This window comes from Rattus rattus, chromosome 6 (genome assembly GCF_011064425.1).
Source record: "Rattus rattus isolate New Zealand chromosome 6, Rrattus_CSIRO_v1, whole genome shotgun sequence".
Classification (NCBI taxonomy): Eukaryota; Metazoa; Chordata; class Mammalia; order Rodentia; family Muridae; genus Rattus; species Rattus rattus.
In genome coordinates this window covers 143,119,022-143,146,510 of record NC_046159.1, presented here as the reverse complement: position 1 = coordinate 143,146,510, position 27,489 = coordinate 143,119,022, and the positions used below count along the sequence as shown (strand labels likewise).

Genomic DNA, 27,489 nt, shown 5'->3' with positions numbered 1-27,489 from the left:
GGTTGGGGGAGCGGGGATCCTTTATGCCACCACGAGAAGCACGTTCCTGCTGCGGCTTTATTTTGATAGACTATATTGTTACACAACAGCTGTCTGTGGTCCTTGTCTGTTAATGTAAGCAACTGTATCACCTCAGGTTCAGCTTGCTCTGTATGTTTGCTTTTCTTGCCATCCCTGCCCAACCCCATTGCATGTGTAGTAATTGTTTAGTCTTAGGAAATTCGGGTTGTTAAATTGAGAATCTCATTGTTTAGGTATCATATTTTAGAAATTGTTGATTTTTTTCCCTGTAAATTTTTTTTTACTTGAAGATCATCAGGATTCTTTTGAGGAGAATTTGATGTTTGCAGACAGATTTATTATATCTTTTCCTTTGGACAATAGTCCAAATATTTACCTTTCAGCTATCTATTTATCATTTATCTAGCTATCTATTATCTATCATCATCTTTATTTCCCTATTTATTTATCATCTAGATAATTGCTTTGCTTTTTCTTAAGGCAAGTTCTTGTTATATAGCACTGTAGATTGATATCTTTGCAGGTGAAGACAGGCACAAGATAAGGCAAGGCCTGGGATTGGGCGGTGAAAAAGTAAGGCGGGGACAGACTCTTTGTAAGGCGGGAGAGGGAGAAAGAGAAAAAGAACCAAGATGTAGGCAGAGAAGAATGACCCAGATTCATGTGACTTTAAATGACCACAGGTAGTTATGAATATTTCTTAAGGGATGGATTTTTATAGAACAATTTGTCTTATCTAGGTGGGCAGTTTATAGCATTATTAATTGATTTATTATGTGGATGTTTTGTGGATTGAGAATTTAAGATATAAATCTGATTGCTAAATTACAAGGTTATTGAGTTTTGGTTTTAACGGGTAACTGGGAGTTATAACTATAACCACAGGGGTGGGGGAGATATTGGGCATGGGAGCAACGTCTGTAGCAAGAGAGTTGCAAGAGGGCAGCTGCTGCCTGGCTCAGATATAGCTGGCGGCAGCATGGTATGGAGATCGAGATCAGGAGCTTAGCTTTGCTGAATGAGATGAAAATACCTTGGAGAAGTAATGTGGCACTCTGGTGCTGGTACTAGAGTGAATTGGAAGATTTGTTTTTTTAATATTTATTTACCACAACATAGCCATGCTTAAATTTAGCATCCTCTGGCCTCAAACTTATAAATCCTGGGATTGCAGGCATAAGTGCCCCAGCTTCCAAAATATGGCTTTTGCAACATGTTGCCTGAGTGTGCAAAGTGCTTACTGGATGCCTGTTCATTCTGACTGATCAAAGCTCCTGCCAACATCAGAATCTTGGACCTTTAATATGCTAGTTTAGCACTTAACATGTTTTTGTATGTCCCATACCTTCCAATGGATCGCCCTCATATGAGTTCCTGTGGTCTATTGTTCAACAGAACCCAAACAATGAAAAGAGTTATCGCAAAGAGCATGCCAGTTTTAGTGATTCATGGCTGTAACCTCTGTACTCAACAAGGAAGGTCATAAGCATGAAGGTAGTGTGGTTAAAATCCTTCGCTTTGGTATTTATTTTCTAGACACGCCTTACATGATGCCAACAGGGTTGTTTGGGGGTTGGAAGAGAAGATACCAAATAAAATACAGTTGTAATGAATTAATTATATAATTTTCAAATGTAGCTTTTAATTTTGGTTGAATAAAAATTCTACTAAATTACACCTAATATTGATATCTATCATTTATATAAAGAAACTTCCCCTATTTTTTAACAATTCATTAAATGACATTACACATATAAGACTGAGAACATTTTTAAAATTCTCAACTCTTTAGCAGATGCAACATAAAATCAAAATGTCAACATTTTCTATCTTTTCCACTTTTATTCTATCATTTTTTTATTGTTTGTTTATTCATTTAATGTGTATGAGTTCACTGTAGCTGCCTTCAGACACACCAAAGAGGGCATCAGATCCCATTACAAATGGTTGTAAGCTACCACGTGGTTGCTGGGAATTGAAATTAGGAACTCTGGAAGAGAGAAGACAGTGCCATTAACAGCTAAACCATCTCTCCATCCACCCCACCCCATCCCCCAATTTTTACTTCTAAAGCTGGGAGTTGAACCCAACATCCTGCAAATGTGAGGCAAGAACTTTGCAACTGTGCTTCATTCCAAACCAAATACCAACATATTAAATCATCAACAAGTAGAAGGTTAAGATTACATCTCCTCTTTCATTTGAAAAACAATTACCTTTTATCACCAATATTAATTTTCACTGGAAGAAGAACACTCTAAAGACCGGAAGATATTAAAATTGCCACTTTAATTTAATAGAAGTTCACAATACCGTTGTTTGATTTTTCCTGTAGTGTTTAAAAATTGTATTAATAAGCCTATTATAAATCACGGGAAAGAATAAAGTCTTCAGACACAGGAAACAAAAAAGATACACAGACTCAAACACATAATAAATAACTACATTGTGTTTCTACATTACTCATTCATATTAATGTAAATATTTAAACAAATAATTTAGATTTTTGTTTTAATTATTGCCTTGGATTGTATGGACTTCACACTGCCTTTGCCACCACAAAACATGTGTATTTGGATTCTGAGCTATTGCAGACTGTGAAACTTTTGAGGAGTAAATTATCTTACTGTTCAAAATATACTTGAATTTGGAATAGCAATAATTAATAACAATTATGTAGAACTTACTTTTTTATGGTTATGGATTTTGTTTCCTAATGCAAACTAAATATACCTTGCAGACTAAATTAATCATTAGAATTATTAACTGGAAATGTACTTCTCTAGTTTTGGTATCCTTTATTTCATAAGAGTAATAATTATAGCCTGTGTTCTAAATAATATACTGACTGATCTTATTTTGTAGAAATAAATGTTCATTTTTAAGTAAAAGAAATAGGGTATTCAAAGAAGACATTTAGATGCCCTATTGAAAATCATAAGATATTTCTGCACTCACCTTTGTAGGTTAGCTTGAGCCGTGGAATATTTTGTTTAGATGTTTCAGTGACAGGAAGATATAGCACAGTCATGATTAACATCATCCAAGCATGAAAAAGGTGAAGATCTTGACTTCTGAGCCTTGGGTTCTCATCTTTATTAGCATTCATGATGAAAATTTTGTCTTCCAAACACTGTTACTTCACCCTTAAGAAGCGGAAAAAGAAAATACTACTCAAAGGCAATGTCTTGGATTCTCCTAGAGTTAACACATTTTTGGAAAGGATAACATGTTCCCAAGGCATCATTCCTCCTTTCTTTTGCTTTATTTTGAGAGACATAATACAGAGGAACTGAATGAGAGCTAAGTAATAAAATTCAAGTTTGTCTTTAGTTAGAGGAATGAATGTACTGTTAGAAATTCAACTATTTTGCTAATGAATAACTTCCTTCTACTCGACTTGCTTTATTTTAGTTTAAATGCATATCTCCTAGGAACGATGTTTGTTTTTTGTTTTTTTCAAAGCTTGGTGAATGTGTTCATAAAATAAAAATGGTGGTAGAGCTCTATTTGTGACTCAAGACAACATTCAAATGGAAAAGATCCTTAAATGGGAACAGATAAGTGACAATATTTCCCTCTTTCCAGATTACAGTGCTTTAGAGATGTTTAAGTTGGCGACATTAGATCATGATACAGAAGTTAGATTGTTAGCCTGGCCTCTGCCATTACTGCAAATGAATCTGCTCGACACAGGGCAGGGTTGCACATAATGTTGTGTTATGAAACATGAAAATTTACGAAAGGAGAAAAGTAGTTCCCAACTACACTGTCACAGGCAGCTAGCTGACTGGATGTTCTTTATGGTACATTAAAATATATAAACCCATATTTCAAAGTAAACTTGAAAATCAAAGTTACGAGTGGCATTTATTAAACATGTATGTCAGATATATTTAAAATGTGTTCTGTGTTATCCAAATAATTTAATTCTAACGAGACCAATGGAACAAAAACTTCTTAAGTAATTTGACTGTTGGGAAAAAGAGTACATAGTTAAATAATTCTTCTAATGTCCTGTGGTTAACTAAGAAATGAGTCAAAACAATAAACTAGGGCTTAATCTAATGGATGCCTTCTTCATGCTTAAACCCAAGGTATTTTTTGTTAGTTTAGCCTACTTTGGTCTTCAAACTCTAATGGGTTATTTAACTTCTCTTTCTTTACCAATAAGATTCATCCATTTTTCTAGTCAACAGGAAAGATACTGTGAGGTTGGAGTCTCGCAGGCAGTCTGTATGTGGTGCCTGTTCCTTTTAATCATTATACAGATAATACATGTATTTTCTAGTTAAAAGCTACACACAAAATAGGCACAAATCCCATTTTAAGCAGTGTTATTAATTATTGTTCTTTCAGAAAAATATTTCAAGTTTATTTGTGTTTGTTTCAGAATATTTAACTAAAATTGATTATTTTCTCTGAGGATCAATTACTCAGTTTTCTGAAGTATGTTCATTGTTTCATACTTTTGGTGCTCTGAAGAGAAGCTCGAACCCTATTCATGCTCATGCTAGGAAAGCTTTATGTCTGTAAGCTATAGCCCAGAACTGATAAAGATTTTCAATATTGAGGTTACTTTAAAGTTCAAAAGGGAAAAATCATCCCTGAACATAAAATAACATCAAATCTTAAGGTATATGAATTTATGCATATGTCTGATAGGCATTGAGCATTTATTTCAATTTTGTATAATTTTTTTTGTGGGCGTGTAGAAAAGGCTACTATTTTTTGTTCAAGTAACTACGAATAGTAAACCAGAGGGGAAGCTCCAAGCTGGGACAAATACTGGCCACTGCTACCCCACAGAACCAGGTGAGGTGGTCCTACACCCTTTTTCCATCAAAGTCGACTCCCCTTCTCACTCTACTGCAGCATCTATGTGGTAGGGCCCCATCTTTCCTACTTTGGGGTAGTAAATTTTCAAAATATTTTCATAGGAAGAACAATAATACCAACCAACCAGACACCCCAGAGCTTTCAGGGACTAAACCACTGACCGAAGAGTACACGTGGAGCAACCCATGGCTCCAGCTGTATATGTAGCAGAGGATGGCTTTGTTTGGCATCAGTGGGAGGGGAGGCCCTTGGTTCTATGAGGGCTCAATGCCCCACTGTAGGGGGATGCCAGGGCAGGGAGGCCGGTGGGAGGTGGATGAGTGGGGGAGCACCCTCAAGTAAGCAGGGGGTGGGGGAATAGGATGGGGGTTTCCAGAAGAGAAACTGGGAAGGGGGATAATATTTCAAATGTAGGTAAAGAAAATATCCAATAAAAATGAAAAAAATTATTTTTACCAACTATGCTGAGTAGGTTGGATTTTCTCAATTATTTTTATCATCTTTAAAATAATAATAATAATAATAATAATAATAATAATAGTAATAATGATGATACAATTATCCCTTGGATATAATATTTGATTTTAGAGTTTATGGAATATTGTACTCGTTTATTTACATGTCTATGTAATGATATTTTACTTAAAGTTACAACACTATTTTATTCACATCTACCTGATACTTCTTGAAGTTTTTACCCAAGTGATCACAAATAAAAGGTGTGAGGGCTATTGTTGGTTCTCAACTTGAATACATCTTGAATTAACTAAAACCTCAATGGGAACATCTACTGAGTGGGATTTTTTTTAATTGTTTGAAGTGAGAAGACCTATTTCTAATTCAGATCTTTGACATAAAAAGACCTTTAATCAAGATCTTTTGGGATGAGAAGATTCACCTTTACTCTGTGCCACACCCTCTGTTTGGAGTTTACAAAAAGTACATGGAAGAAGGAAGCATTCTTTCTGCTTTCTCCCTTCCTGGCAATTCCATTAATTCACTGACATTAGGGCCTACATCTTTAGTATTCTGGCATATACTGAAGACCAGCTGAGAAATCCAGTCTTGATAACTGGACATCTGCTGGAGTTTTGGACCTTCTGTTAATAGATGGCTATTGTTGAATTAGTTAGACTCTAGTCCACAGCCTGTGGCCATTCCTATAAATTATATATGTGTATATGTATATGTATTAATTATTCATTCTGTAAGCTCTATTCCTCTAGAGAACTCCAACTCTCACTGAAAGTTGTCTTCTGCTCTTTGCTTAAACTCCTTGGTACACATAAATGACACCCTGATATCTTTCACACAAACTGTATTAAATTTTAAGTGATAAATATATCAACAACCATTTATAAAACTTTGTTCTTCAACTTAGAATTATGCATTTATTAATATGATACTAATGGAGTCCTTATTTAAGTAATGCATTTGAAATAACTAAAATTTAAATATTTGTTTCATTTATGTATTTATATATCTATATATGTGTATACATTTGTGTGCGTGTGCATACGCATGTGTGTGTTGCTTGTACGTGTGGTGCCTGTGTGTGTGTGTGTGTGTGTGTGTGTTTGTGTGTGTGCGCGTGCACACACACATGACCACTTGTGAACAAGTGCATGTCTATGGGGAATCCATATGACAGTCTTTGGTGTTATTCCTCAGGCAATCTCCACCTGATTTCTGTTTGATTTTTGTTTGTTTGTTGAGGCAGGGTCTCTCACTGGCCTGGAATCCATTGACCAAGCTAAGTTGACTGGCCAGAAAGCCCTAGGGTTTCATCTCTCCTGATATGGTATTACAAGTGCAAACCACCATGCCTAGTTTTTTATTTTAAAACTTGATTTGAGATTTGAACTTGGATCCTCATTTTTAAAACTAAATCATTTTTGCAGCCTATTTTTTTTAAAGCAATGGTGAAGTATGTTTGCACTATTGTTGTAAACCATTTGTCTCTTGAAAATCTGCTAAAAATCAGATCAGATTTGAATTATATATTTAACTACCCAGTGTTTAATAAAGTCAATCTTTCAAATTGTAGTTTGTCCTTATGTCTCATAGATTCACCTTACATATTTGTTGATTTTGACAATGCTTATCACAAATTTGTCTATTTAATTTTAGTAGATGTTTCTATTTTAACTATGTGCACCTCTCTCTTTTTTCTCTCACTCCTTCTGTCTCTATCTCTCTTTCTCCGTATGTATGCATACACATACACAAACACACACACTCATTTATGTATTTATATATCTATATATGTGTGTACATTTGTGTGCATGTGCATACGTGCGTGTGTGGTACCTGTACGTGTGGTGCCTGTGTGTGTGTGTGTGTGTGTGTGTGTGTGTGTGTGTGTGATGTGTGTGGTGTGTGTGTGAGACTTTAAAGATTGACTTTATTAAACACACACACACACACACACACACACACACAAATGGCACGTGAAGAGCCCAGAGGCCCCTGGAGCTAGAATTGTGAGGAACCATATCTGGAAGCTTATAGCTGACCTTAGGCTCTCTGCAAGAGCAGTATGCATTTGAACCACTGAGATGTTTGCCAGGCTCTACTAAATGTATCTGGAGACAGAGTCTCTTCTTGTTGCATGCTATGGAGCTAAGACTGTTCTCAAGAGAAAGGTTGCCCAGTTACCTCTGACTCCTAGATTCCTGGATAGTAGATGTGTGTCACCACACCTGGATGTAAGTTTTATGTACATTTCCAACTATATTTATATGCCTTGACATGACATTTGCATATATAGATATACTTATGTATGTATTTTTACATAATACATATATTACATAATATTTATATACTATATAATTTGAGTCCTTAATGTCATATCTTACTCTCAGGTTTTTATGCGGGGGAAGATTGAATTTATTCCAGAAGAAGTAAAATTTTCCTTCTGTGTTAATTGTTTTTGTTGTGACAAGCACCATAGTCAAAAAAATAATGTAGGGCGGGGATGGTTTATGTAGTTCACTGGTTATACTCCATCTCTGAGAGGAGGCTGGGCTCAAGATAAGAACCTGAGGGAGAAACCATAAAGGAAGGCTGTCTTGTTTCAGGTTCATCTTCAGCTACTTTTCTTACACTCAGGTATGCCAGGTCATGGATGTCACTGCCACCAGTGAACTTTGCACCCATACATCCATTAGCAATAAGGCAAACATGTCCACAGGCACACCCAGGGGAGGCAATTCTACAGTTAGTATTCCTCCTCTCGGGTGTCCTGATTTTATACCAAGTTGAAGAAAACTAGCCTGTACAATACACAGATGATTAAAATACAACCTAATGTTTTTAGAATTGAGATGCAGGAATGTTATAGAAAGAAGCTGAAGAAAGTAAGAGTCTTTTGTAAGTAGGTTTAAGATAGACGTGGATTACACTTCATTAGTAAGGTTAAACTAGACCTGCACTCATTCACGAAAGACAGAACAATTGATGAAAAACAGAAAGAGAATTCAAGAAATAGTGATTCCTGGCTCTGGGTTCTTGAAAGGCTAAGAAGGTTGTAAGATAGCTTTTGGTGGACAGTGGGATTTGATGGGGAGCGTACCAAAGGGAAGATTAACTTTTAAGTTCGTCTCGTGCCACTATGGGACCTAATATATGCACTGCTTTCCTGTCCTTTGTGTTTGCTCAGTAGTGTAGGTTGGTCCCATTACACCCATGAATGCCTGTCTCGTTTCATTCCATAGTTCTTTCATCTGTCTGTCTGTCTACCTGTGACACAATTGCTGGTGTCTAGATCCACCTCACCAATAGCCCCAGAGTGCAGGCATGCTACCTACATCCTCATGCTACCTACACCCTCTGAGAACGTGAGAGGTGTGTGGAACCAAGAGACTGCATAGATAAAAACCCCCAATAAGTTCAGGGTTTCAGAGTTCCTGGACACGTGGAGGACTGCTTCCTTTTGGACATGCGACAGGGTGTGTAGCAGGGATGTGTGTTTACATATACAGCAAGAAAGAGAACACACCATATGTGCATTTTATTAAGCAATAATGACCTCAGTTTGGGACATTTTCTGAAAATTAATGACTAGTTGAGGTTAATGGCCCTTGGCTACGCACTGAGATAGCGACTCCTCCAACTGGTCATTAATCGCTAAGACGTGCCCTGTGCCTCCAACACCGTCTGTTAAAAAGATTGATGCTTTGGTTTCAGTGAACAGTGGCCACACTGTTTCTCATAAACCCACTCATTCATAATGTTCAATAAGTTAAAAATCAAAGCATTGCATGCTACACTGCGATGACATTCTGGTAAGTGCCTACACGTGCTGAAACATACCAAAGGGGAGAAATAAAACACACAAAAAGTGTTGGAAATGCTAGAACTTAAGAAAATGAATAATTTTTTCTACAACTCAATTTATTTTCTGCACACTATTATTCCTGTCCCTTTTTCTTTCCAACAATTCTTTAAGTTCAATATTTGATCTTTCACTAGATTATGAATGAATGTTTTGTCAATAATCTTCCTACTAATACATTGACATGGGCTGTCTTTGTGTGTGTGTGTATGTGTACCTGAGTGTCCACATGTACATAATGCATGTGTATAAGTCCTACATCTGGGAGGAATTATGAATAAATACAAGTAGGTGTGAGTTAACCAAAGTGGGTGGATTTAGTGAATTGCATAGGTTGTGCTGCGTGCTACTGTCTGTAACAAGCTCGACCTGGAGCCAATTAGCTGCATATAATCTATTCCAGATGTTCATTGAGACAAACAGCACTCTTGGGGATCTTCAGATGTGGAGCCAATGGGGAGTGTTCTGATTATGAGAGTTTTACACACTGTTCCACTAAATCAGAGATGCAAAAGCACAATCCAGCACTCAGGAAGCCCCGTGCCATTTCCCCCCAGTAACATGAAAAGCCCAGAGCTTATTATATGTATGGTAACGCATCAAAAATTTTTTATGAGAAACAAGATACATAAAATTTCACGTGAACTTAATTGATGTGACTTATTTACAACAACTTATTAAAATCATTAAGGCAAGCTCAATTGTCAATATTGAAATTATTTTCTATATAAGGAAAAATAAAGTATATAGTAATTTTTCAGATTTAAAGTCAAGAACACTAAGATTTAGGATTCAGTCTCAGGTGTGTGTGTGTGTGTGCATGTGTGTTTGTGTGTGTGTGTGTACAAAAATAACATATATTTTGGCTCAAGCCAGAAGGTAAAAAACTATAATAACCACAAATCAAAAGTAGTTCCTTTGCATTTTAATACACATAATGTATTACTACTTTAAAATAAATAAGACTATCAGTTCACTGACACTGTGAATATAATGGTATTGAGCTGAATTCACATGCCGAGAACTTTCTTTTAAATCAAAATACCGACTCATCATTTCCCCACTACCTTTATCTCCCTCCAGCTAGCCTCTTTCATAAAATATCTCTTGCTCATTCTCACATCCTGAGTCTTTTTCCTTTATTATTTTTTAAATTTAAACATATTTGAGTATATTTTTACCCCAAGTTTTTCCCAAAACCAAGAAAAGAAAATAAACCACCCCCTCCCAAAAGTGGGAGGAAAACCCATTAACCCTGATACACATAAAGACTCAACGCCAAAGAGAGAATTGAGAATTTCAGAGCAATTTTGCTTTTGAGATCAAAAGTATATATACTTGAGTATGCATAATAAATAATCGATAAAAATAATTGAAAACTAAATCCAAGGACACATTACAAAGATCATCCACCATGATTATTAAGTAGGCTTCATCCCAGTGATGCAGGGATGGTTCAACATACAAAAATGTCAATGTAGTCCTCCATATAATCAAACTGAAAGAAAAAACAAACGTGCCCATCTTTCTAAACGCTGAAAAGCCTTTAACAAATTCCAATACTGTTTCATGACGACAGTCATGGTTACATTAGGGAGACAAGGAACATAACATAAGCATAATGGAGGCAGTTTACAGCAAGTTTATAGCCAACATCGAATTAAATGGAGAGAATCTTAAAGCAATTCTACTGAATCTAGTAACAAAAAAGGTTGTCCACTCTTTCTGTATCTATTTCATATAGCACTTGCAGTTCTAGCTAGGGCAGTAAGACAACTGAAGAAGATAAAGTGGGTACAAATTGGAAAGGAAGAATCAAAAGTATCACTGTTTGCAGACTATATAATAATATACATAAACAATGACAAATATTCTACCAGGACCTCCTTCAGATGATTAACATCTTCAACAAAGTGGCTAGACACCAGATAGATTCACACAAATCAGTATCCCTCTTATATACTATGACAAAACAGCTAGTGTAGAACCAAACATGATTGACAAAAAAAATCAACAAAATGATTCTTAATGATAATCTGCTATACTCATAGATGGTTCATCAATTGTCATCAGAGAGACATCCCCCAGCAACTGATGGAAGCAGATACATAAACCCTCAGACAAACATTAGGCAGAGTCCACAGAATCCCAGGAAAGATGGAGGGGAAGGATTGTAGGAACCACAGGGAGGACAACAGGAGAACATGATTGGCAGAATGAACTAATTAGGGCTCATAGAAGGTCACAAAGATCAAAGTAACAATCCTGGAGCCTATATGGTTCTGTACTCTACCTTTTGCATATATGTTGTGGGGTTTTGATGGGGGTATTTTGTGGGGCTCCTAACAGTGGGAGTGGGTTTGTCTCTGATTGTTTGTCCGACACTTGGGAAAATTTCCTCCTCGGGACTGCCTCATCTCACAGAGAGAGAGGGGGGGGAGAGAGAGAGAGAGAGAGAGAGAGAGAGAGAGAGAGAGAGAGAGAGGAGAGAGAGAGAGAGAGAGAGAGAGAGAGAGAGGGAGGGAGAGAAAGAGAGAGGTGTCGATTCTAATACATATATATACATATATATGTATATATATATATTAGAGAGAGAGTGTGTGTATGTATGTATGTATGTATGTATGTATGTATGTATGTATGTATGTACGTATGTAACTTCTCCTGAAAATGAGGCCTGTACTGGAATTGATATATCCAGTATCACTCAGTTGGAAAAAGCTGATTGCACTCCCGCAGCAGGTTAAGTGACACTTGTTAACCTTAACCCTAGTGGCTAGGTTTTCATCAATCCATCCATCCCTCCATTCATACATACATTCATTTCTTTTTAAAACATATAACAAAATAAAATATAGTAAGATAGAAACTATCACTTCAGAGTTGAACAAGATTTCTCTAGGGCCACTCTTTAAAATTAGTGTTGTTACATGGATGCAAATGCATTTACATGTATACATAAATATATAAGTATAATCGTCTGAGTCCATTTACTATTGCCTATATGAATATGATTTCATGGCTGACAGGGACCTCATCTTGGGGAAAGACTCATTTTCCCTTTCTCAGCAGCTATTAGTTGCCTGTAGCCTTTTATCTAAGATGGGCTCCTGTGAGATTTTCCACTTATAACTTAACAGCTCTACTGGTATTGTTATTTTTCAGGTCCTGCTTATCCAGCCATAGAGTTGAAATATTATACTAAAACTTCCCTTTGATATCTAGGAGACAAAGTACCTCATTTTCTGACTTTATAATCTTTCCACCTTCCTCTGCAGTGTTCCTTATCCATAATTATAGAAGTCGTGTTATCTATGGAACCATTGGGGCTGAGCACCCCGTGATTATTGGATCTGTGCATTTTAACCCTTTGTGTTTTTATGTAATTTCCATCTGTTACAAAGGAAGCAGCTTTGATGAGGGATGAGAAATATAATTATCTGTAGATATAAAGCTAAGTAATTTTTTTTAGAATGCAGTTATAAATTATGCCAGTCTGAGAAGGTAACAGTTATTCTCTAAGATCAGCAACCTCATTGGCTTGGGTAGTTGGATCAGTTTCCCTCCTGTCGAGTGGGCTTTAAGTCAATTAGACAGCTGTTAGTGTCAAAATATTAGTGCCACTATTGCACCTTTGAAGATATTTTGCCATACCGGTCCTTGTTGTGACTCACAGATTGCGCAGCTAGGTAAGAACGTTGATTGCTTTCTAGACCTCAAGGAGGCTTTTCAGGTCAGAGCCTGCTCAAATCTTCTGAGTTCTATCTCCACAGTATGTGATGTCTTCAGTAATGGGGGCGTTCCTTTTACAACTAGAAGGCGAGCACGATCAGCAGCAGTAGTGTATGTTGTTTCTGAAGTCACTTGGTCTCCAACACAAACTCTAAAAGAGTGTTCTTTTGCTTGGTATTGGGGTTTTCCTTAGATTGTCTATAGCTTGTGGCATTTTTGTAATTGTAAGTACATAAAAAATGATACAAAGTATTCTTGTGGCATCTAGAAAAATGATCTAAAAGTTCATGTAACATTTATTAAAATTAACCTAGTTGTAATCATCTTTATGATACTATCCAATGGTCTTTTCCTACACACTAAATCAGTATGCACATCACTTTATTAGTAATCATTCATAAAGCTGGGATGAGCCACATGTTACTAAAAATAAATTATAGCAATAGTTGCATTTTTATTGTGAAATGAATTGTATTTTAAAGGTAATCGGGAGTATATTTTCTATAAAAACCTGCCTAACAAAATAGCATTGCAGATTATTTGGATTTACATTCCTGAAACCAGCTCCTTGTAACCAGAAATATCTTTAAGAAATAAACATTTTTTTTGCCATTGAAGTGTTCCGTTTCCAAAAGAGAAATAATTCAAATAATTAACTGTATAAACACAACACTATCTGTAGATAAAAAATAGACAGTGTGTTCTCTGGGTTATGGAATGATAATGATGTGACATCATGTACTTGGTAATTGGCAAGCCACAGTGTATGTATGTATATATACATTTGATTAAATGTTAACAGAGTTGAAAACATCCTTATGATAATACCCAAGTCTCTTGAGTATGTAAATATATGTTTCCAACATATGATGCACATGATCAAACATACAGAGTTATCTTCAACAACATAAGCAATATTCTGAGGGGACTTAAAGTCATTTATAGAGCTTCAAAACCAAGTCTTCAAATGATATTTGAATTTAAGATGGCACAAAACAAAACTATTAATAATGCTGACTCCAACCATCAATATGCAGAGAGTTAGTCTTTCTCAGGAGCATTTGTGCTTTAATATTTATAGTTTACAGTTATAGTGATGAAGACATTTTTATATGTTCATCTGAGACTAAAATGCTTCAAATGCCATTGTTACAATAATGTTGTATTTCCAATTGAATCTTTTCCAACATAACCTTGAAAATGTTTCTGGTAGGAGATGGGTCTCTAAGATTCAATTATTCATAACAGAAATCTGCTTTGTGCTCCAGATGAGCTACCAGAACTCAAAATTTCCAAAATCTGACCCAGTCGTTACCCCTTCATTAGCTTGACTCTGATAGTAAATCCTAAATTTCTAAAATTTATAAAACAAAGTTGCATATTTAAAAAATATTCTGACATCATAAGTCTTATTCTTATTATGATGGTATTATTAAATTATTTGGAGCTAAACGTTTTGAGTATCCCCACCCAGTTACATCCTTCCTAACATTCCTGGGCCTTGTCAGAAGCAGAGCCCCAGAATGCTAGTTGTCCTACACAGGCATGTGTGTCTGCGGTTTATCTGTGCGTAGTAACCTAATGTCATGTGCTTGCCACCGTTGACTGTGGATTATCATTTATTACAGTGTGGATAATGCTGCTATTATAAGGATGAAATATCCATGGCGTAGAGTAATGCACACCACAGTAAGTCATATGCTATGGCTATTATTTAGAATGGCCATATTCAAGTTATAGTAATTTTCAATGAGAATTTACTTGAGAATAAAATATTTTAAGCTTAAAACAATTTTATGGCGATCTGAAAATTAGCTTAAAACTCATAAAATTGTCAAAATCCCCACTAGATAGCATCCAACACTGCAAACTCAAATAGAAAACAATATTTTTACAATATCATTTACAATATCTTTTTTAAAAGCTTAAGAAAAAGTTGGATAATCACCTTGAAGACAATGTAATTTAATATTTAATATCTCCACACTCATATAACAATGATAAGGATTAAGCTTCTCTTTGTCTTGGAATCCAGGTTATTAGAAGAAGGGATTTTAAATTATCCAGTGGGCTACAAGTACAAGGGAAGTACAAGGGAATACGTAACCTGAGGTAAAGCCAAAACCCGGCGACAGCATCTTCTGTATAATTCAATCTGTCTTTTTCAAGGGATTCTTTCTATAAGCCAATGTCTACCCTTAACCTTAATTTATAAAACCAGTGCATGTTCGTCTAATGAATACTTAGTAAATGTCCTTGTTTTTAGTTTTCCTTATGTAAAACACTAATGTTCTTAATTTCACCTTAGAACTTTATTCAGTTCACATTTTATTGGTTGTTTACTCTTCCATAACCTGTGGATAGAGTTATTTGAAATAGTCAATTAAAATATTTTCCTGACTGTAAAACGTTTTTCAAACAGCTAAGGTCTTGTCGAGTATTATTCTGGAGATCAAATCTAGAGCCATCACTCATGCTATGGAATGATTTACTCTGACCTGAACATACACTTCCCTAATGGCATTTTGGTAAATATTTTATTTAACTGTTTTCAACTGTTCAAGTCAATTTGTTTGTTTTAAATTGTTTGTCTTGATAACTGTGTATTTGGAAAATCCACACTAGTTTAAATAAGTAAGGCAAACTTCAATAACATCTTATAATCATAGATTGGAGAAAAAGAACTCTAATATACAGCAGTAAAAAATAATGTTCTCATAGACACTACAACTAGAGAAGACACAATACTTGCTTTTCTAAATCTGACATTTTTCACTTAAAAAGGATTGCTGGTCACATTATTTTTCAAGAAATGGTAAAAATTTCTTTTTTTATTATTAACTTGAGTTTTCTTATATACATTTTCTTATTCCCTTTATTTTACTTGTTGTCTTCCCTAACTTATGGGTGTTTTCCCCACCTCCCCATTGCCGCCCTCCCCAAACTAGTTCACTGGGGGTTCAGTCCCTTACAGGACCCAGGGCTTCCCATTCCACCCTCCTCTTACTAGGATATTCATTGCTACCTATAAGGTCAGATTGAAGAACAGAACTCTAATATACTTTAGCAGTGACTTAGTCCCCTGGAAAAATAATGTTGCTTGGCATAGACACTACAACTAGAGAAGACACAGTTCTTTTGTTTGATTCTAAATCCCGACTCAGTTCAGTGGGTTTGCTGCTGGCATTTTGTATTTGCTGTGATTCTGGCTGTGTCTCCCAGGTCATACATCCACTTATTTTTTCATCCATCTTGTCTAATTGGATAATCACCTTGGCTGTAATTCATTTTTAATCTTTGCTTGGGTGAAAGAAGGAGTAAACATTCTTTTGATCAATTTCATTTGTTCATCCCACTGTGTATAGAAACTACATTTTGTTATTCAATGAATTCTGATTGTGAGACTTGGTTATTGAACATAGCGCTGTGATAAACATGGCTGATATTTGTGATATGTTCACTTACATTGCTTAATGTATACACTGAGACATGGCTTAAGTGGGTCTTATAGTCATTCTTTTTTTCATGTTTTGGGGAATCTCAGTAGTGGTTCATCCACTTACATTCCCACAGTAGAATAATAATTCTCCTTTACTACATTCTCACCAGCATTATCATTATATTTTAATGACAACCATTGAATCTGGGCTGAGATAGAACATTTGTGTAGTTTTTATTTGCATTTCTCAGATGGCTAGGGATATTAAATATTAAAAATAGTTTAATAACATTTACAACAATTTCTGATGTTAGCTTTCCAAATTTGTTATGGTTTTAAAAATGACTGGGTAACAAAGTTTTAAGGCTTTTATATTCACAGATTCCAAGAGTTACATCATTTCTTTTATCATTATAATATATCTGCTATATATTCTCTAATGTGGAATATGAAATCCACATATTAAATTCCTCTCATTTATGCCTAAGAATCAAATGTTCCTGTTGCATAACCCTTCAAACTACAGAATTCAGCTAGTGGTCATTATTAATGGATAAATGAAGTGAAACAGTCAAAGTATCGTATCATTCTAAGTCACATTATTGTAAAAAATCATTAAATACTAATAAAAGTTTTAAAAATAAAATAATAAAAGGTTATTAAATGATATAACTAATTAATAAAAGTTAATAAAACTTTTAAATTATATATATATATAAAATCTTCATATTACAAGTTCATATTTTAAAATATAACTCTGATTATATATTTTTCCAGAAACACAATTGGATACGTTGCTCTACAGTATCAGAGCATATTGTATACTTTCTTGTATTGGATTCTGAAGTGATGGAGAGTATTTCTGCAAGCAAAGTACCGATGGAGCTGAAGCAGGACAGTGAGATCCAACACAGCCTAGTTACATCTTAACACTGGATGCTAAAGTCCATCATTAACTTCCCTGCTTCCAACAAGATCTTGAGTTAGGATAAGCAAGAGGCTCTAGGGATGAACATAGAGCTCTGAGGTTCATTTCTCCACTTTTGAAATATTTTCTTTTCTATTCGAGAGTTTATAATCCCTTTGTGTTACACGGTCCCTTAAATTGACTCCAAGATCAAAGCGTTAATGAGACCTTGATTTTAAAATGTAAACTGAATTAGAACGGAGTTTAACAATTAGTCTTTTAAAGTCTTCAACAATTAAACCCTTTTCTTTTTGCTCTGACTTATTATAACTACAGTAAAGTTCTTGAGTCTTCTACGGATGCTGGCTGCCAGCATAGAACTGAGTTTGTGGTCGACTAACTTCTTAGTGTAAAATCTGTCCCGAGGCTTACAGGCTTTATCCTTTCATAGACTTGCTTACGTTCTCTAAATTCAAGTTCTTTACTTAGAAAAGTGAATCATCGGCTCTTATTAAATGTGAGAGTGATAAGAATAAGGTGAGCGATTTCATCCCTTGTCTACCACACAGCTTGCAACATTAGCCTAAAGAGCCTCTTTTTTTTTTTTTTTATCATAGTCACTATTTTTCTAAAGGTACTAAGAGGTAATGAAGTAAGAGGAAAGCTGGAAGCTCCCATGATCCCCTGTCATGCACACAAATGTGTTTGTATAATTTGGCATTAAAACCCCTGCTCTCGTCCTACGTTATAAAACTATTTTCAATGCACAGTGAGATAAGAGCGCTATTCCATTAATCGCCAGACACCCATTTTCTCTCAACTTCTTATTTCTAGGGCCTATATGTACTGCCAAAACCAAATCCTAACAAGAAGAACACACTTAATGGCTTTGTGCACGTTAGAAAATCAGAAAAAGGAAGGCAAAGGCAAAAAAGTATTTCAAATATGCTTAACTTGGGGTTACTAAAGTATCTTTGAACAAAATGTCTTTGGAGAGGTTTTAGTGCTCGTAATCTGTAGAAGCTGCTGCAGCAGGAAGCCAGCCTGAAGGAAGGCTGTTTGGAAATCGCAATGGGTGAAGAGGCTGATACAGATTTATAACTTCAGCTTTAGTTATAACTGTTCTACAGTGTTTTGGGTTTATTGAAAACCCTGAGTTTCCAAAATCAGTTTTAAAAATCTTCCCAAATATTTGTCTTTGTTACTTTTGGAAATTTTATAGTCTCCATTACAGACATGTTCTTTATTCTCTCTCTCTCTCTCTCTCTCTCTCTCTCTCTCTCTCTCTCTCTCTCTCTGTGTGTGTGTGTGTGTGTGTGTGTGTGTTTATGTTTGTGTACATGCCTTAGGAACATTCTGAGTATTCTTATTTGTTTGCAGAAGAACATTTTACAGTTTTAATTTTTATTTTCTCTTCCTTTTCTTCCTTTTCTTTGTTCCTATCTTGGGAATGTGTCAAGAGAATTCTGTATGCAGAAAATGGCCATGAAAGAGTCAGGGAATTCGACTTTTAAAGTCAGGTATTTTTGAAAGAGAATTGAATTCTAGTTTTAGTCACCTCAAGCTTTCCTTTTTCGAAATCTAAGAATAACAAGTGTGCTATGAGATATATTATGAAGAGTCAAGTGTACTCAAATGAGGCATTGGATAACCTGTATTGTACATTGGCAAACCTTCCTCTCCAAAGCTGTGGGACGCACCAAGACATCTGATGAGCATTTGTCACTTACAGTCAAAAAATTCTTTCACAACTTTTGTTATGATACTTTCTTTCATATTAGCATTATTTCAGCGAAGAGAATTTTATACTAGACAACTGTATTTGACTACAGCTATTTACAACTATCTTTCTGTTGTTTGTTTTACTTCTTTTCATATTTTATTTGTATCTAAAAGAGAAAATGTAACACTGAACATAGGAAGAAAGCCAAGCCGTCTTTGGGAACTACTCACCAACCATACAAACTGTCATTGCTGCCTACTCCTGTTACAGTCACAGAGCAGATATATTCTAAATGAATCCACATCCAGATTTAAGAGGATGGGAGAGCAGTGTCTAAGTGGTAAAATATGCAAGCAATTTAGAGGAGAAACTAAGTGATAGAGAGATTATTGCTGTCTTGGGCAAGAAGGAATGTGAAACTTGACTGTAACAGTATGTGCATGCATTGTTTGGAATGTGAAAAAAAAAGATCAACAAATACTTGAGTATAAAACAATGAAGGAATGCTATGCTCTTGTTCTTAACACATCAATAAGTCAGACTTGCACATCCTAAAACAACACTGCTATACTCTAGTACCCTGTAAGCTTAAAACATCTCCTCTAACAAACAAACCCTCAAGGTACATTCCTGCCTAGGACTGACCTTCAGGGACTGTGATAATATCTGTATTCGGACTCATGGAACTTGGGTTTTCAAAGTTGTTGCATGCGATTCACTTAAAACAAGCATATTTTAGTAAAAATATTATTTATCTCAATGTACCAATCAATCACTATACCGAAAATCTATAAAGTAACATTTTTAGGGAACTATTACAATCTACAACTTGCATTTTACAATTATAAAAGTTTAGTGCAATTAGGCCACATATTTTTATTTCAAATATGATGAAAAATAAAAATCATTCTGGATAAAAAGCAAGGAAGTGTGGATCTGATTAATTTTTATTATCATATAACTCCACCAAGTTACAATATGACTTTTGAATATACAGTAGGTTCTCTGGTGCAACTTTATTAAAGACAGTAAGAGAGGACACGTGAAAAGATCATTAGGAGTCCGAAGACCTGGCTATAAGACTGATTTTTAATTCCTATGAGGCATATGAGTTTGGGGAATGTAATTTGCCACTCACTGCTAGAAAGCTTCTATCTAAATGTGTTATGCAGATGTAAGTCATTGACATCACATAGCTAGAGAATATATAAAATTGTTTAATGATTAACTGATAATAACATTCTGATTTTTTTTCAGAGATTAATTTTTCCAAGTCAGCTCTGCTGTCTTTGGGATAGATGTTACTGGGAAGTATTAAGTAGAGTGACTTACAGAAAACTTGCTTCAGATTTATTATAAATTGTCTTTGTCAAAAGAGCAACTCATAATCATGTGTGCACATACACATCACAGAAAGAATGGCGACGGTGAGGGAAAGTAAGTTATTTATCTAATTTGTCGCTTTTAATCATGTACAGAGCATGCTGCCACTGACTGATTCTTGCTGTTCCATGTTCAAGATGAGCCCTGTAGCTGAGATTTGCTCTCTTGGAGTATCTGAGTTACTGCAATTGATGTTCTGGACTGTGCCTGTATACGTGAATCCAAGGAGTGCTTACTATTTCCAGATATTTTAAGTGTTTTCTTTCCAAATGGCATTTCTAATTTGAAATATAAACTCCTTTGAAATCCAAGTTCTTTCTCTAACTACACAAATTGCCTTCTCTCGGTTCTCCAACATGCACTCCTTGTTCCAGACAAAATGGTCAGTGAGTGCATGCCATCCAAATCATGTCCATTTCTTCTCCCTGTGGGTGATGTTCTGCTCGCCCTCATCCAAGCTCATCCATCCAAAAAGCATTTCTGGATACATTTCAGGTCAAGACACTGATTCACTCTTTGCCTAGACAGCCAGAGTGGCTTTCTCTTTACTACATTGATTTAGGAAATTTCTCATAATTTATCTTCAACTTTTGATATTCTGTAATGATTTCTCAAGTTTTGAATTGCCTTTATACATGTTTTAAGTGCATCCACTTGGAATTTGGAACATTCCCCAGGTGAACAGCATATGGCATGATATTATTTCCCTATGCTGGACAGTGGCAGAAAACATCAGCTCCCTGTCCACTAACCACACAGCTAAGCAAGCAATGGACTGCTTTCAGCTGTGTTGCTAAGCTATGGTACTGGAATATTAAGCAGATTAATACACTAAATACATTTCAACTTATAAGACTCTTAGTTAAAACATAGACTTTGGGACCTAGCTAGATCATAAATAAACCTGTATATAGCTCGACTTTTTTTTTTCTAATTTAAGGTTAATTTTGAAAACTGTGCTTAACTAACAAATTCCAAGCCCAATATATTCCTTTTCAAAATGTTTCAAATTATTTGTGTGTGTGTGTGTGTGTGAGTGTATGTCTTTCCAGATTCTCTCTTCCCACTCCTATCCACCCAACTTTTTTTTCTCAAAAAAAAGAAAAACTAATAGAACAACAAAACTCACCAAAGTCAAGAAAATATAACAAATTTCATACATATATACAAAACAAAACAACACAAGTCCCCACAAACAGTAGCCAAATATCACACAAACCACTGTGGAGTGTACAATATGTTGTTAACATCTTCTGAGCATGAGTCCTGCCTTGAAGTGGTTAATATACTCAGGATGATTCCATTGCAGAACAATGATTTTCCATTACTCAGTAGGTATAAGCAACAATTCATGTGCTAACCTTTAGCCTTGTACACAGGTTTTTATTCATTCATTCACTCATTTAAAAATATTACAAAACGAAATATAATTAGAACAGAAACTATCACATTGAAGTTGGATAAGAAAGCAACAACAACCACAAAAATTGAGTGAAAAAAGCCCAAGAGAAGGCACATAGTAAGAGACATACTTACTTTTAGGCACCTTTAAAATAACTAAAATGGTTAGATGATGTCTGGATATCAAAACTTGATGTAGCAAATATCTATTCTTCTGAGTCAACAAACGCTAAATAAATAGTTTTTGGGGAAATAGAAGAATATAGAAAACTTATTTGAAAAAAAATCTTCTATAATCACCCGATTATATCAAAATTTGTTACAAAAAGAAATTGACAAAGTATAATAATGATGAGAAGGAATTGATGTGACCAGTTTTGCTTTATGAATAATAGAACATATTCTGAAATTGATGAAAAAAATCATGGCTTTCAAGTGTCTGAGCACAGTTGAAACCATCCTTTACTGAATTTTATCTATTTCCTTAATATATTATTTAGTGACCAAAATGATATCATGTGTGCGTGCGTGCGTGCGTGCGTGCGTGCGTGCGTGCGTGTGCGTGTGTGTGTGTGTTCAAGTCACTGGGCATGTGCATTCACAAAATCTAAGTGATGTAAGGACTGCACTCAACACTTTCATACACTAAATTGCTTGGATCCATTCTAATTTGACCCTCACTCAAGACACCTGTGAAGAGAACTAGGCACCTGTGAATGATCCATGGTTACAGGGTGGTCGAGCAATGGACCCTCGGAAACTCAGGACAATGTGGTAGAATACACAGACATCTGAAGACAGACCATTTCCTATTTCTATAACTCGGATATCAATGACAAAATTAATCAGTGACATGTCAAAGTTTCAATAACATACTTTACTTAGTAAATGAAAAATGATGACGTATTTATACTAAGGTGGCATCTCAAATTAAATTTTAAAAGACACAATGAGTAATGTGAATTTTCTTTTTGGGGAATTACTTTCAAAATAATTAAGAACTTTTATCTTTGAAAGAAGCAGTTAAAATACTTTATAGAAGCAAACAAGTACAGATTGTGACATTAGTTTTAAATGCTATAAGGCTTAAATTTAAGGCATTTATTGACATAAAAGAGTATGTTTATTTTTAAAATGATATAAGATAGATATTTACCTGAATAAGAATTGGTACTTTTGAGTTATCTATAATTCCTTAGGACACATCAAAGGTAGTGATCAATGCGAACATTGCATATTACTTGCATGTTAATGACAGTAACAACATTGAGTAAGTTTATCTCTACATTTCTGTTCTAATATTTCATGTGAATCCTGAGCACCACACACACCTGGTCATCTATTCCCTCGCCAGAAGCCGTTTTGGGTTCCCATCATTGGATTTTCTTTGCTTTTTAGCCTCTGCATAATGGATTGCATCAAGGGTCAGTTCTTACTGTTCCTTCACCTGCTGGACTCCCTGTCCTGGCAACCTGTCCTGATGACTCTTTAGGGATGATCACTACCAAAGTTAGGCATCTACGGTGGCTGCTATCCACTTCTTCAGCTGTCTTGTCTATACTTTCAGGAGGATATCCAGTTTATAGATTAAGCATCTTCAGATTTCAAATTTTAATCTTCCAGCTATCTCCAGAGTGCTCTCCAGGAGAAGCGTAAGTCTTAATTCTTTATTAATAGTGTTAGCCCCATTGTTGTAGTGTGTTAGTAATCTGCTTTTATTTCTGTCTCCTCCATACCTAATGCTGTTTCATCTGCTATGTAAGGAACATCTCCAGATCTTTATTCCAGCTTAATGTCTTAATTCTTTCTCTAAAATTTAAGTGGAAACATTCTCTAGTGTCTTTGCAAATTTTACACATAGCTCTTACAACAATTTTGATATGTGCTTTGCTTATTGTGTGACCGACACTTAAGGGAGCAATATGAATGCTGGAATTTTGTTTCTATGTTATACTCCAACCTCTAAAAGGAATACTAATATATATGAAATATATATATGTATATATGTACATTCATATATATGAATAAATTTGGGGCTACAAATATTTCTGTGATTAAAACTATCTCGTTACATGACATTTTCTTTCATATATAACTTCTTTTTTTTCTTGCAAAGTTTATTATGAAGCCCATGTAGAACTTAGGTCTCATAAATGACATGTTTTGCTGTCTGTATCCCAAAGCTCAAGATAACTCCTCATAAACAATTTGTTTGCATCTTTGTTCAGGACACATTTTAGAATAATTTCTTATCATGAATTCTAAAATAATTAGTTCATATTATCTTGAATACTTCCTATAATGTAACTGTTTACAAAGGTCTAACAAGTGGTGATGACTACACAGTAACTGTCACCTTCTTCTACACAGAATTATCTATAGAATCGAGCTTCAATCATCATGCACTGAGATTTAAAAAATGGCAGCCATGAAATGCATCTGCATTCTGCACATGTACCCTTTGTTTCTGAATTTCTAATCAGTTCTGAGCTGAATATTATTATCAGTTTGAATATCATTATCAATTTTTTTTAATCCACTCTTGTTATCCACTTCTTATTTAGTATTTTAACTGTAGCACTATTATTAACAATGCTATTGGAGAACATGCCTGTTAAAGACAGGAGGTAAGACAGAAACAAAACATGTTATTAAGTGGTGTTGAAATATGTTTGGTCAATAGGGATCAGAGTTTGTAAAGATTAGTCTAATGTGCTAAATCGTATTTTCTGATCAAATGAAAGGCACTGAAACTCTACATTCTAATAATTGTAAGACAAATATTTGTGTAAGGTTGCCTTCCTGTTATGGAATACCTGAGAAAATCCAATTAAAAGATGTAAAGGTTTACTTTGGCTCTGAGCTTCAGATTTCAGTGCATGGTCAGTTTGCTCAGTTGTTCGGGGACCTACAGAGGAGCAGCACATGGTGGCCGTGCTCAGCAGATCTCCTTACCTATCGGCAGTCTGAGAGCAGCGGAAGAAGAGGATCTGGAGTCTCATATTCTTTCCAGAGTATGTTCCCAGTGATGTAACTCCCTTCAGATAGGCTGTATTTACTCAGAGCTACACACCTCCCAAATGCATCACATATGCAGACTATTGCTTTCACACCTGACCTTTGGCAGACTCCGTAGACCCAAATACAACAGTATTTGTTGTCATCTTGTATCTCTAATATTTTTACTGTAGTTTTAAAAGAAGAAAAGAGGTACAAAATGTATACAATATTTAAAGTTAACTGTTAAGAAGACACCCGTTTTGTTTACTATTGAAAACACTTTGAAATACAGAGCTCAGAAGAGGTGCAAAAGAATAGACATTTCCCAGGGAGCATGGAGGATCTGTCATTCTAAATAACAAATAGTATTATTCTCAATATAGAATAGCACATGTGTTAAATCAATGGCTATGTTTTGTATAGATGGAGGTTAAGAACTATATTGGAATAGCAGAAAAGTCATGAAACATCAAAGCAAGTAACATTAGATAAACTTGTACATTGAAATTAATGTTAAACCATTAGTATATTATTATATATTTTAATAAATATCTTGTAATTTTAAAATATGTGTATAAAGTATTACTGGCACAGGCAAAATTTGTTCTCATAGAAACAGCTTTTATCATTTGTTCAAAATTAATATATTCACTTTACTAGAATTAATGTAAACTAGGAAAGGGAATAACATTTGAAATGTAAGTTAAGAAACATATCTAATAAAATAAATAAGTAAGAAAAAAAGAAACAATAAAAGACGTATTTGCTAAACTACACGAGTGCAGTTACCATGACCTACAGTGTCAAAGGAGACAATTGACTACAAGTTGTCCTATGAGGTCTCTACTCATGAGCCCTCTGTCACACCGACCACAAACAAAATGTATACAATATTTAAAGTTAACTACTAATAAAATACCCGTTTTATTTACTCTTGAAAACACTTTGAAATACAGAGCTCAGAAGAGGTGCAAAAGAATAGACATTTCCCAGGGAGCACGGAGGATCCGTCATTCTAAATGACAAGTAGTATTTTGAATAAACTGTTATTCTCAATGTAGAATAGCACATGTGTTAAATCAATGGCTATTATTTGTATAGATGGAGGTTAAGAACTATATTGGGATAGCAGAAAAACCATGAAACATCAAATAATGAGGTGAGTGCAAGTGTTTTTAAAATCAAGTAACAAACCATTATTTTGAATGCTAATTCATTTATGTATCATTAAAAAAAAAACTATTGGGCATCTTTTAGCTACTCCAAACCATTCTCAGTACCGTACACATCACATGGAACACACGACGATGAATCCCACGCAATTTACACTGTAGAGGGCAAGGAACAGAAAGCAGGCGAACAGACAGGATGTATCACGGAGAGAGAGAATGGGATGAGTACTGCAAACAAGATGGAAAAGGTTCATCATACTCGTTTCAATCACAGCACCAATTCTGTCTGACGGGTTATAGCAGAGTTCTGAATTCTTACTTCCCAACTCTGACATCTCTTATTTATTTCCTTTATTGCATACCTTACAGCACACAAAGAAAGTATGTTACTGAACTATTTTAATTACAAAGTACTCCTTGCTAACAGCAAAATACATTTAAGTCAGGTTTCCACTGGTTCTCTCAAGGGAATGGCTTAATAATGAATGAGTAACAGTATAGAATTTTTAGTTACAGTGAGAAAAAAAAATCTTGAAATGCTCATTCCTTTACAGCAAGGTTTGTATGTTTGGCACCCTAGAAAATAATTAAAGATTCAATGAGAGCCATTTTTACAAAATGAAAAATAATTTCAACTAGTTTCACTTTGTTTGGAAATAGGTTTGATCTGCTGGGCAAATCTGAATCTGAGGGGTTGAAATCACTGGTTCACAATGAAGAGAAAATAAAGATCTCACATTTTTATTAACTCCTGTTTAAATTGTCACTATGCCACTTTTCTATATCTTTTCATGTGTTTTCACTTATACAAGCATACACTGAGATGTATTCTACAGAAGTAATTAATCAAATATTATAATTTATAACCTGCTTAAGTTTTTATTCTTATTAGCTATTTTATTATTTAATAATTGATCTACATCAATTTTGAAGATCGCCTCAAAGTATTTTTATATGTTTTTTCCAAACCCGAATCTAACAGGAAATTTGTGCCAGTTTGCTCTCTCTCTCTCTCTCTCTCTCTCTCTCTCTCTCTCTGTGTCTCTGTCTCTGTCTCTGTCTCTCTGTCTCTCTGTCTCTCTCTCTCTCTCTCTCTCTCTCTGTCTCTCTGTCTCTCTGTCTCTCTCTTTGTCCATCTCCTTTGACGTAACAAACAAATCAGCCTTTCATTTTCCCACCTTATCCATGACATTCGCTTCTTGATGAGAGATATACTCAAGTTCTTATGAGTATTTTAGCCTTCTCATGTTAAATCTCAAAGTTGTCACAGTCTATCATCTATTTCAGAACCATATGTTAATTGGGTTTACAACATGCTTCATTTCACAAAGATTTGTTGGAATCCAGAGCAAATCAGTCATCACACTATTGGGGGTTCTATACTATTTCTAAAAGATTGAGCATTCCCTTGATCTTTCCCTCACGGGAAAAGGACATGTTACATGCCCCTCCTGGCAGAAGATCACTACTCTCCAGAAAGGAGCATGAAGGTGTCCTGAGGACACAGTTTTAGCTATTACTTAAATGGAACTTCTT

General features: G+C 35.1%; 1 protein-coding gene across 1 annotated transcript in view; it reads right to left on the bottom strand.

Moving 5' to 3' along the window:
* Sema3d (semaphorin 3D) overlaps positions 1-27,489 on the bottom strand; it is a 191,221-nt gene that overhangs the window by 124,504 nt on the left and 39,228 nt on the right. The window contains exon 2 of the mRNA XM_032907050.1: positions 2,980-3,167. Within this exon, the coding sequence (XP_032762941.1) occupies positions 2,980-3,130 (151 nt within the window). The 5' untranslated portion in view covers positions 3,131-3,167. The remainder of the gene's footprint in view (positions 1-2,979; positions 3,168-27,489) is intronic.